We start from the raw sequence: 11,367 nt of genomic DNA, 5'->3' as shown, positions 1-11,367 counted from the left end.
CGGGTCCTAGCCCTTCATGGCCTTTTCTTCCATCCTTAAATATTTCTGAAGAATTTTGATCAATTCATTTCATAACAAGAATTGAATTTAATAACTTTCAATTAATAAATACAATATGTATACAGGGGGTGCAAGCTTGATGAATAAATTACCTGACATGTTTTTATATGAATTGCATTTGCATAGAAGACGAAGAGGTACGCTTGAGCTTATGGTGGCGGTAAAAGGGCCATGACTTGATCATACACGATTTCTTTGACATCTGTCCCCTGAAACAATAATAATTACATTTAAATTATTGACTAGATTTCCATACTAAAAGAATCGAGTGGATTACCCAGATGAAATCAATGTGATCGTAATATGGAATACGAATAGATCCTTTGAGATTTCCAAGTTGAGTCTCAAGCCAGTCGACATCCTGATTGATACAATAAAAATTAGTCAATTGCCAGTTATTATTTAAAAGATGATCAATTATTACCAGTGGGGAGACGATTCGGTCTTTGCCCGCCGAAAACACGTACACCTGTTGGATAAAACATCCAAATTACAAGGGAATATTTAATGAGGTTCATATTAAATAATTTAGCGTACCGGAGCTGTGACTTTTTTCAGATTATATTCCATCGGCTTTTTCGATCCGTATCGTTTCTCGTTACCTATTTTTCCGTAGTCGTAAGCTTGGAACACATCCCCTGCAAAGATGAATTTCACAATCGTGAAAGGTAAGTTTGCGTTCTAAATTGCGACAATACCTGCTTGGAAATTTTGGGCAAATTGCGCAATTACTGGCACTGATGTCCCTCGAAAAACGTTCGAAATGGCTAGCAAAGCAATAGCCTGTTCAAAATATCCAAACAACATTTTTCTAGTACAATTGACTAATTCATGTTTTTCTTTTCTTTTGCAATTGTTAGAGAAGATTTACCGGGTCAAGATTATTTGGGTTCGGCCCAGTGACGAAAATGATCAAGTCCCTGCAAAATTTGGCTTGCTTGTAAGTGTATCCGCAAACGGCGCGGAAGAAAATCTCTCCGAAACCTTCGCCGTCCAGCCATCCCCAAGTTCCAATCAGCCTGAAGAATTTCTAGTCAACGAGAGAATCGAAACATTTGCATAATAAGAACAAACAAAAAACTGGAATGAAATTTTACCTCCAAGGTTTTACCGAACGGAGCCAGAAGGCGAAATATTGGAGAGGTGAAATGGGCAAAGGACGACACCGGTGCCAGCGCAACCTGCAATGGTAAATTAACGAATCAAATTTAAAAAAAATATTGAATCATAATCGCAATTATGCCTACCATGGTGTCAATTTTATCGTTGAGCTCCGGATGTTTGAGCATAGCGATAAAGAACGTAGCACATCCCAGCGAGTGTCCGATGTAAGACATTTTCGGCTGGCCAGTTTCTTTCAGGATGTAATTGATGATGGCCGGCAGGTCATAATTCCCAATTTCATCCCAGCTAACGGGAAAGAAAAATTCTGCTGGTTAACTCCAATAAAGAAAATCACGTGCTATTACATAATACCTGAATTTCCAAAAATCCGCTTTTTTAGGATTGAGGGTGACATGTCTCCTGGAATACCTGTTGCCCCGGACATTGCCGAGCCAAACGTCGTACGATTGATCAGCCAGCAATAATGCTGTAAAGATTATACGTCAACAGAAATAAGGCGATAATTTATAAAAAAACGATGTTATTGTCGGATTTGCCATAATACGTAGGGATCGACTGGAAGGATTGACGAGCCAAGTGGCGGAGCTTTCCGCAACTCCGTGCTGGAGGAAAACCACTTGCTTGGGTCCGCTCGACGATTTGGCCGGAATGCGGTGAAGATCCAAAATGTACCTAAATGTTAACATTCGATTAATTCCATTTACCAGAAAAAAAATATGAATTAATTAGAATTTACCCATCATCTGTAGTGACTTGATGAATCTCGACTGGATAGCCTCGTTTCTCAATGATTTGCGGCTGTCAAAATCAAAATAAATTTTGGGTTATTAGACAGAAATTGTTCAATAGAAAATAAAAAAATCACAGATGATGTACTGGCGTTAAAAGATTTTCTGGATACGGTTGCAAACGATTTAGCAATTGCTCTTGGGCTTTCCTCCGCCAACTTTTGATGGTGGCACGGGCCGACAATCTGTTACTGGCACCTCCATAATGTTTGTCAGTCAAACTGCAGCCACTTAACGAGGCTGTCACCAGCAGAGCGAACCCGTAAAAGCACTCGATTCGCCACCTCAAAATCATGACGACAACAAAACAAATCGATCCCACAAACTGGTGCGTATTTAACTGGACGTCACAAAAGCTGGAGGATCACTGGATGGTTTGGCAAGTCTTTGTAAATGCTGATATTATATTCAATATGTATGCGCACACGTTCGTCGCATATATCAGTCAGAAAACCGGTTCGCCCTGGAGATCCAATGATCCAGAAACAAACACAAATAAAAGAAAAATGTCAGCGAGAGTTGGTTAACCTCCAAATGCGGCACTGGGACCGTTATTCACAACAGAGATAAGACAACGACGAAGAGGAGCTCCTAGTGCGCACTTTCGGCTGCTGCCTGCTGGGTCACTTTAGGAAAAAAAAAAATCGGAACGAAAGTTTACATCATACAGGAAATAGTTCACGTTGTCTGGGGGCCACATTGTGTTACACCACGTGTCCAAATCAAGCGCACAGCACCACCGGTGAAAACTCAGATTTTTGGCACGATTTATCGTTGGTTTGTTTCTGGGGTAAACACATTTTGGTAATTATTAAAATTTTCCAAAAATGGAAATGGTAGAACTGACCGTTTCATACACTAGATGACCTTGACCAGACGACGCGGTGATTACGACTTGACTGGAGATCCATTAGAGTTGAATAACTAGTAATTTGGAATCGGCATTCTCTGGGGATGATATCAAAGATGAAAGTCACTGGACAAGGAATTCTCGATGCAGGAATGCATTACTTTGAATGTTTACTCTTTTACCTGTCTGCAATCTCAATGATAATGAAATTGGTGTGAAAACGGCGCCATTTCAAAACAACTGCTGACTAAAGTCTCGATTAATCCATGGCGCACGTCACTCCGATCTGCGATGGATGGTAACTGATAACTGGACACGTTCTGCTCCCGTTGCGATGGCACCTATCCAAAAGGGGTGGGTTGGCTATCATTTCCTACACAATTTGGAATAAATTGATTGGAATAACTGGTTATCGCACAACTGTAGAGCAGAGATAAAAACCTGTTGGGAGTCCCCACTTTCGCCCCCCAGCAAATAAATCTTCTTGACTGTCAGCCATGCCCATGCTGTCAGGTATAAATTTTCTCGAAGCGATGAATATCGTCCCACATTCGTAGCATCGACTAGCAGCAGATGATTTATTTTCTTGTCACTCCAAATCGGCAAAGTGGAATAGCCATCTACCGATAGAAAACCACATTTTCGTAATTAAAAAAAAACAAATTCAAAATTTTTTGTCAACAGCTTAAAAATGTAAAGTTAATTATTGTTATCATAAAAATAATGAACTAAAGCGACTGAAAACAGATGGGAAATCTCAAATAAAAAGCCTAAAATTACCTCTTATTACAGGAAAACGAAACCATTAGCTTCTGCGACCTCAAATAAAAAAGGCTTCAATCAACACCAATTGTGGTACGTAAAAACGTTATGATAATAATTGAATGATTTTGGATTTAACAGTTAATAATTGATAATTAATTGACTAGGTTAATGAGATTTTTTAAAAAAGCTGTAAAAACCGACCGATGGCGGGGAATTCATCGACATTGGACTTCACGTTTCAGATATTGCTAGGCAGTATGGCCGGGTACGCATAAATGATTTGGAAATTGAAATAGCTTGGTTGGTCGGATTCGCTCAAAATATGAATGAATGGATGAATATTAATAACACAATCCGATTCGTTGATGACTACCAATGCCAAGCAGTGCTCGTTTCGGAAATTACACATGTCAGTTCTTCATTGAAGTTGTAGGACATAAATAAACCCGAAAATGCTACTAAAGACTTAAAGAGTGGTATTTGTAAAGGATCTCAAGTCGGTCTCCCTTGGCGGCCATCATAAATTGTTCATCATCTTTGTGTTACACTCTTGTCAATTCCATCAAATTTTCGGTCACCCCATAACGAATCTTACTTGCATTTGAGTACTTTCTGCCTAGCTAATTCATTCCACAACTATAAAGCTTTTTTAAAAGTCTTAAGCCCGACCCACCAACCCCCGTTATGGTGCGCAATAGTCGAGCAGTAGCACGACTTTTTGCTCTGCGCACATCTTTAGACTTAAAAAAGCTCTATACGACAGCATTACTCTCCATAAAAGACTCGGCAGCTTCAGTGATTTCGTGCAAACGTGTGCAGGAAAGTCACCTTCTCACAATGCACTTAAAATTACCTGCGGTTTTCATTTCCTTCGTTTCGTTCGGCTGTTTCATTCGCTCCACGTCGACATCGAATCTGCTAAGGGGTCGACATCTCCGCGTGATCTGGGTATAGACAATCAATCAAATTTGTCGATAAATCATACATGTCTCATTTTCATTACCTGGTAATTAATTCCCCCTCTCAAGCCACGTTGGAGTGGTAACCCCAAACGATTGACAGGGCCAGCTAAAGGAGGCGTTGTCCTCGACTTCCTTTCGGCCAGTTTAAATTTCACGTAACCACAGCACATATGATACCTTAAGCGAATCCTTTCATCTCGACTCTTCTGTGTAAATCGTATTTCGTCCTGTAGGTACGAGATGGTCCCAGTGGAAGTGGAAATGGAGCCGGCAGTGGGACGAGGACAAATGAACTACATCATTGATAAAGTTGAGTCATCTTTCCAAGTTTTCTTTTGATCACAATGACTTAGTTGACATTAAATCAATCTCTAATGATAGAAAAGTACACAAGTTTTCTATAGCTCAAAATAAGAACACAAATAAGATAAAATAAAAGCGATAAAAGATTATGTCATGTACAATAACCTGGCAGAATAAGATAAATAATGTTGTCATCATTTGTTAAAATTGCAACATATATTTTTCTTGTTGTTCGACGCAGCAATCCGATTTACTGGTCCACTATATTTTGCCAACAATTCATCGCAATACCATTGTCGACTTGACATTGCCTTGGACGTACGACCATTTCGCTTTACTCATTCCCGCCCCAGATGAAACGGCCAACATCAACGCCGTCGTCAAACCATTCCAATGGCCGGTTAGTGCAGTTGGATCGATTTTGTTTTAAAAACTTGGTGACCATAACATCAGTTATTCTATTCAAAGATTTGGTTGGGAGTCGGCGTATCTATTGCATGCGTCATTGAAATTCTGAATTCTATTCAACAATATCTGGATAGATCCTCATTCAGAAAGGAAACAGACACAATGGAACTCGGAAATAAAGGAGCCGAAGCAAAGACCAGCAGAGACTATAAGATGTACGTTTTCGCGGTATTGCTGTCTCAAGGTTCGATCTGATAAAACATGGCGCATATTTTTGAAGGTTAAATAAGAATTAAAAAAAAAAAAAAAATATGTCTTTCAAAAGGGGAGCCATGCAGATCAAAACGGTTACCCATTCGTTTGATGGCTGGCGCTTGGTGCTTGGCGGCTTTCATCTTTACCCAAGCCTATTCCTCGACTCTTTTCACTTACATAGTGGCACCGGTCAATTGTCCGCTAATCAATTCCATTTACGACGTTTTCGAAAAAAGCGATGTTAAATTACTCGTCAGAGAAGGAACTGTCGATCGCTTAATTCAGGCAAGTTTGAAAATCAATTATTCTGGACCCTAATTATTATAGCAGTCCCAGAAAGATTGAAACAAATTTTTATGAACACTTTCTTGAATTCTAACCGGAACTAGAAAAAAGACAACCCGGATGTATTTACTAAAATAGTAAAAAAACTTGAATCTTACCCGAATTCTCGGTGCGCCTATTTATCCGAGTGTCTTCAGCAGGTCAAACCAGGATCACGAACCACTTTCCTGGAAGTAAAATTCAAAAAATTTCAGTATACAGTTAAACAGGGAAAAATGGCATTTTAAATGAAATTAATTAATCGTGAAAATAGTCCAACGATTACCTCAAAGACGCAATGAGAGCAGAATTTAAAAAGACTGGCAATTGCAACTTGCAGTTGGCAAATGAAGGATTCACCAGCATTATTGTTTCATTGGCTCTACCGAAAAACAGTCCCTACACCACAACTATTAATCTAGGGTAAGAAAATGATTAAGTTGCCCCTCATAATGTTTCCGTCATTCTTCTGATTCACAATTAAATTTAGATTACTGCAGCTTCAGCAAACCGGGCTGATGGACTACTGGGATTTGTGGTTTCGCCCATTACCTTCGCCGTGTAACGAAAAACCCACCAATGGAAAAAGTTCCCGGAAAAAAAATCCCTCGCTATCTTTCAAAAATTTGACCGGTGCATTCCTCGTCATTGCAGTTGGACTGTGTCTTTCCATTTTAGTTTTTCTTTTGGAACTAATCGTTTCAATGGCTAAGTCTAAGCTCCATCTTAGACCGAAAGTAACAAGCAACCGCATTGAAAAATCTAAGAAAAAGTTACCGTCAACTATTAAAGATGAATCGGCAAATGACATCAGCATCGAAGAATCATCCAGCAATATTATAGAAGTAGAATAAATCGTAATCGTTGTTGATTACAATAGTAGTCCTGAAGGACGGTTGAGGACTTGGTAGAAACTCGGCACCTTGTGAAAACGATGAAGACAAATTTATGTTATAAAAATTAACTGTACACGAAAACAATCTGATACTATAGATACATGAAGTTGTACACGCACTATATGTTCAGCTGGAAATAAACGAAGGAAGTCAATGAATAAGGCAATTGGCCATCGCGCATGTTTGACAAAAATTGCTCTTCCTGGCATGTCAGTGTGTCACGGCTATAGGAATACAAATGAAACATGGTGGACGTTGCCATCTGTCGCGTTCCAGCTTTGAGAAAACAATGTGAGACCTTGGAGAACTGGAGCACTATGCCAACACGCCCACCTGAGTATTCGAAGAATGCTTGTTTTGAGATTTTTGAAAAAAAGAGAGGGAAGGATGCGCAAAACTGCCAGCCATAAATGGAATTCTAATAAAATACCGTCAAATTTTTGTGGATTTGGGAGACCAACTTTGACACCTGTTTCGAATTAAGCGGAGTTCAATCGTCACACTTTAAAATAAAACCGGATTTGCGTGATCAAAGAAACTTAAAGAATTCAACTAAATTATTAAAAAAAGGTGAGTGATCCAGTCATTAAAATCTATTGATACCCTGCAACTGCGTTGGATTCCCTGTTGGTTGCCCGTAACTTTAAAAAACAAATCATCTTTGAAGTGAACGGGATTGCTCATTTGAAAACAATTCCAGACACGAAAAATAGAGAGGGGGCACCCGGGTTTGAACCGGGGACCTCTCGATCTGCAGTCGAATGCTCTACCACTGAGCTATACCCCCATGTCTCTGGCAACAACCGGTCCGAATAATAACCCAGAAAACGTTGTTTGAAACGCTAAACTTAAATCCATATCTAGTGCATTTCCTGTTTTGACTTAACCGTCGATAAATTCAAATAATCCCATCTTCATAAGGGCACTGTAGCAACGCGTCAAATCAAAAACTTGTCCCTAACATTAAACTAAATACACAGATTGGGAGAGAGGAGGATAAGTGCTTCTGATTGTTTCCCTTGAAAGCGGTTAAATAAAAGACTTTAAAAAATATTTGCAAAACAATAGTTACGTTAAAGTTTACACGTAATAGCCATCAGTTTTTACAAATGCCATTGCTTAATCCTTTGTAACCAAAATTAGACGTGAGCAGCGGGGCGGTGTAAACAAGAACAAACAGATGGTTTTGCTGGGTTTTGCATACAAGTAAATAAGAGAAAAAAATTCCTATACAAGTTATCATGTCCCTTTAAACAAACAACCACATCACACCAGAATTTATTGGTCCATTGCCTGTCTCTGCTAGTGCCTATGCATTTTCTGTGCTAGTCTCTCATTCAAAATTTGCTATCACAGCTCTAATGCTATAGGAAATCGTTTCAAATGTTGTAAACTTACAAAGTATTCATGACTGACAACATCCGGTGATGATTCCGAAACGGCAACTGGCGGTTTACCAAACCCTCACGATATTGGCACTCCGATTGCTTCGCCTTTCCAGTTTCTCTCAGTGAACTGCAAGTCATTAATACCACGAATTACCTAGTAAAAATAAAATAAAAGTTAAGCAAGTATTGATTAAAGATACAGCTCACACCTTGTCAAGTCATCTTCGTGTACATTAAAATATAACTATGGATTAAACCACTTAATGCTAAAGAGGGAGAGGATTACGTGGACAAAAGGATGATAATTGGTTTAAATTTGACTATTTAATGGCATTTACTTTTAAGAGATGAACACACAGAAATTGAAATCTAAAAATTTAAAACGTGTGAATTCCAGTTATAACTTGTTCGACAAAAAGAGATGGAAGATTTACAAGTTAGTCTACCCCCGTTTCACATCACTGGCACAATCAACATCTTAATTTAAACAAATAATCTTAAATGTTATTCAGTTGTGAAATCAAAGTAGAACTCGCTAGAAATATTAACTGAAATTCTCCTCTCTGATCAGGTGGCTTTTCTTGTTTTCCAAAATTGATGAATCTGCTATTCCACGTACAGCAACAGGTTTCAAATTTCATGAAAGAAAAATATACATTGTAGGTTAACACGGTTCAACACGAAATCATTCCACATTTAACAAGGTTCGTGGCCCAATAACACGAGCTCATCAGAGCAGAGCCACTTGACAACTGAAGAGAGGGAGAGTCTAACGAACTACGAACATGTCGAACAATGAGAAACAAATAAATAATGAAACTAGTAACTTGAGCCCGGTCGAGACCGGGGAACTTAGGTCTAGCTTAAAGTCGGAATCATTTGCTACATTTTTTTAAAGCAAGGAGTGTTGAACGTAAACATCCAAATGTAATCTTGTTTGGCAACGTCTGTTTTTTCATAGGTAGCTGCCTGGTGATAGTAATTCGTGTTATTTAACAAATGTTATATTATTGCGAGTAATTAATTTCCTATCATTATTTCCCAGGTTGTTAAGCAAAATGGGTAAAAAATAAGTTTGATCATTTACTGCTAAATTCTCATGGGCCGTTGCCCATCTGCCCGTAACAATGTTATCGTAGAAAATCTGCCCAGGCTTCCCAGACAAAAGATTTTTTTTTTCTTGCGTAGTGACAGGCTCTTCTATTGTTGTAATTTCGATAATTATTCGTTTTCTGCCTGCCGATTGGGCGATTGGAATTCAATTGATTTGTTAATTAAATTCGATTAAATGTTTATTTGAATGTAATCTTTTTATAAGAAAGATATGTCCGTTTACCATCTGCCCGCCAATTTTTCTCGTTGAAAAATCTGCCCGTGCCAAGTCAACAGATTGTCATTTTCTACCTATATTGTTAAATTTCAAATCTTTCCTGGGATATCTCGTCCAAAGTTATTCTGCCCGTGGGTTCCTATTCGTTATTCTACCCGCCAATAAGTACATTTTCGCGTGATAAAAAATTGCATCAATTGCTTAACTTTAAATAAGACGTGACTTGATCTGAGGGGAAATCTATGGGGGGAGGGGGGCGGAAAACAGTATTTTTCGAACAGAAATGCCGATTTGAATTTGGTGCTATTTGACATATCGATATTTGCCGCGTAGAAATCGATGCACGTACTGCGTTGTGAGTGTGAGCCAGTACCCACCCTTCTTTTTGCAACGGCGCGGAAATTTACCCCATTGTCTTTCCCCCCTTTCCCCTTTGCAGCAACCCCCCCTATTTGACCATCAGCAAGGAGGGTGAAAACCTGCGGCGGTTTTCACCCCTCTTGATGGGCGACTGGACTGACCAATCACAGCGTGCTCTCATAGGCACATGAATAAGCTCCTCCCAAAAAAGCTTGTTCTTTTATTATATATGGATAAAGAACAGAAAAGAAGAAATGGCGGGCGAGCGGCCATTATGGATTTTTTTTCTCTCCCTGCCTCCTAACTCTAACCTGTCCGATCTGGCGATCTCTTCCCCTTTTTTATAGCAACTTGACGTTATTTAATCAAGTCATTAGAAATTATTATTTTTAAATGAATATTTAGAAATAAGCGGTTAGAAAAAAATTTACTGGAAATTAATGGAATAAACAATAAAACGACGACGACAACCAGAAAAATCCTTCGTGCTCGATTTGCTCACATATGGCGCTTCACGGGGAAAACTGACGTCATGCTGGAATAGCCACACACAGCGACGAATTATGACACTTCTGTGATTAAGCCATATCAAGTCTATTTTGAGTACGCCCATGCTTTTTAAAATAATTTTAGCAATATTGAAATTGTCAAAAATCACAGGTTGTAGGTAGCAAGATTAAAGTTTGCTTGAATTGTATTATTGATTGTTACATATTTCCTTACTTGTGTTATTGTGTTGGTGCATAATTTTAGTTGCATGTAGCTAGCTAAGCTTGAGAGAAATAACATCTAAAATAAAAACAGAAGTTATTGCTGAACTTGGGGGGTGGAGGTTGGATGGAGGTTGAGGAGGAGGAGGTTGGAATGGATTATGGAATCATTCAGCCATTGCCATTGCCATTGCCATCAGGATCAAATGGCAGTGAAAATGAAATCCTCTTTAGCTGCTGGGGCTTCTTCTTCTGATTTGATCATGAGCCCCGGTTAATTATTAATATCTATTATTCCTTGGGAAAAAGCTGGCTTTTCTTCTTTAATAGATATATATTCCGTTCCAGTCTAGATAGTATTTAGCATTTAGTAGTAGGTCTACAAAACATTAATGGCGGCCGAATGACGTCACGTGGCTTGTTTTCCTTCCAATCCGCCGGGAACCACTACCGCCTGCAGGCACTACTAGGCCACACCCCCTTAAAAAAAGGATGGGAGAGAGAAATGTGCTGTCCCAATGTTCCATCAACCATTCCATTCCAGATTCCAGTCCAGTGACTCCAGTGAGTCCAGTCCAGATTCCATTCCATTCCAGATTCCATTCCATTCCAGATTCCATTCCATTCCAGATTCCATTCCATTCCAGATTCCATTCCATTCCATTCCAGATTCCATTCCATTCCAGATTCCATTCCATTCCAGATTCCATTCCATTCCAGATTCCATTCCATTCCAGATTCCATTCCATTCCAGATTCCATTCCATTCCAGATTCCATTCCAGATTCCATTCCATTCCAGATTCCATTCCATTCCAGATTCCATTCCATTCCAGATTCCATTC

General features: G+C 39.1%; 2 protein-coding genes and 1 non-coding gene across 7 annotated transcripts; 1 reads left to right on the top strand and 2 right to left on the bottom strand.

The window, feature by feature from the left end:
* Positions 1-67: 67 nt before the first annotated feature.
* On the bottom strand, positions 68-8,867 carry LOC124196977 (gastric triacylglycerol lipase-like). Of its 5 annotated transcripts, XM_046592233.1 has the most exons (22): positions 8,674-8,867; positions 8,135-8,278; positions 6,618-6,762; positions 6,127-6,258; positions 5,960-6,028; positions 4,592-4,843; positions 4,442-4,532; positions 3,265-3,443; positions 3,006-3,196; positions 2,821-2,921; positions 2,062-2,758; positions 1,922-1,983; positions 1,730-1,857; positions 1,537-1,651; positions 1,308-1,470; positions 1,158-1,241; positions 932-1,090; positions 759-843; positions 598-698; positions 485-529; positions 338-421; positions 68-269 (listed from the first exon to the last, which is right to left on the bottom strand). In XM_046592233.1, exons 11-22 carry the CDS (start codon positions 2,266-2,268, stop codon positions 210-212), a joined length of 1,293 nt encoding a protein of 430 aa, XP_046448189.1. In that variant the 5' UTR covers positions 2,269-2,758; positions 2,821-2,921; positions 3,006-3,196; positions 3,265-3,443; positions 4,442-4,532; positions 4,592-4,843; positions 5,960-6,028; positions 6,127-6,258; positions 6,618-6,762; positions 8,135-8,278; positions 8,674-8,867; the 3' UTR covers positions 68-209. The 5 variants fall into 5 exon arrangements, with proteins under 5 accessions (XP_046448189.1, XP_046448187.1, XP_046448188.1 ...); XM_046592231.1 differs by lacking the exon at positions 6,127-6,258 and having other exon boundaries at positions 4,592-4,921; XM_046592232.1 differs by lacking the exon at positions 6,127-6,258.
* Positions 4,791-6,694, top strand: LOC124197710 (glutamate receptor ionotropic, delta-1-like). Its single transcript, XM_046593241.1, has 7 exons — positions 4,791-4,877; positions 5,095-5,253; positions 5,322-5,505; positions 5,587-5,801; positions 5,906-6,034; positions 6,115-6,263; positions 6,331-6,694. Exons 1-7 carry the CDS (start codon positions 4,791-4,793, stop codon positions 6,692-6,694), a joined length of 1,287 nt encoding a protein of 428 aa, XP_046449197.1.
* Positions 7,452-7,523, bottom strand: Trnac-gca. Its single transcript has one exon. It is a non-coding gene; the product is annotated as a tRNA-Cys (tRNA).
* Positions 8,868-11,367: the final 2,500 nt, after the last annotated feature.

Source organism: Daphnia pulex, chromosome 7, assembly GCF_021134715.1.
Source record: "Daphnia pulex isolate KAP4 chromosome 7, ASM2113471v1".
NCBI lineage: Eukaryota > Metazoa > Arthropoda > Branchiopoda > Diplostraca > Daphniidae > Daphnia > Daphnia pulex.
Note: the sequence above shows the minus strand (reverse complement) of the source record. Positions and strands in the feature narration are given on the sequence as shown.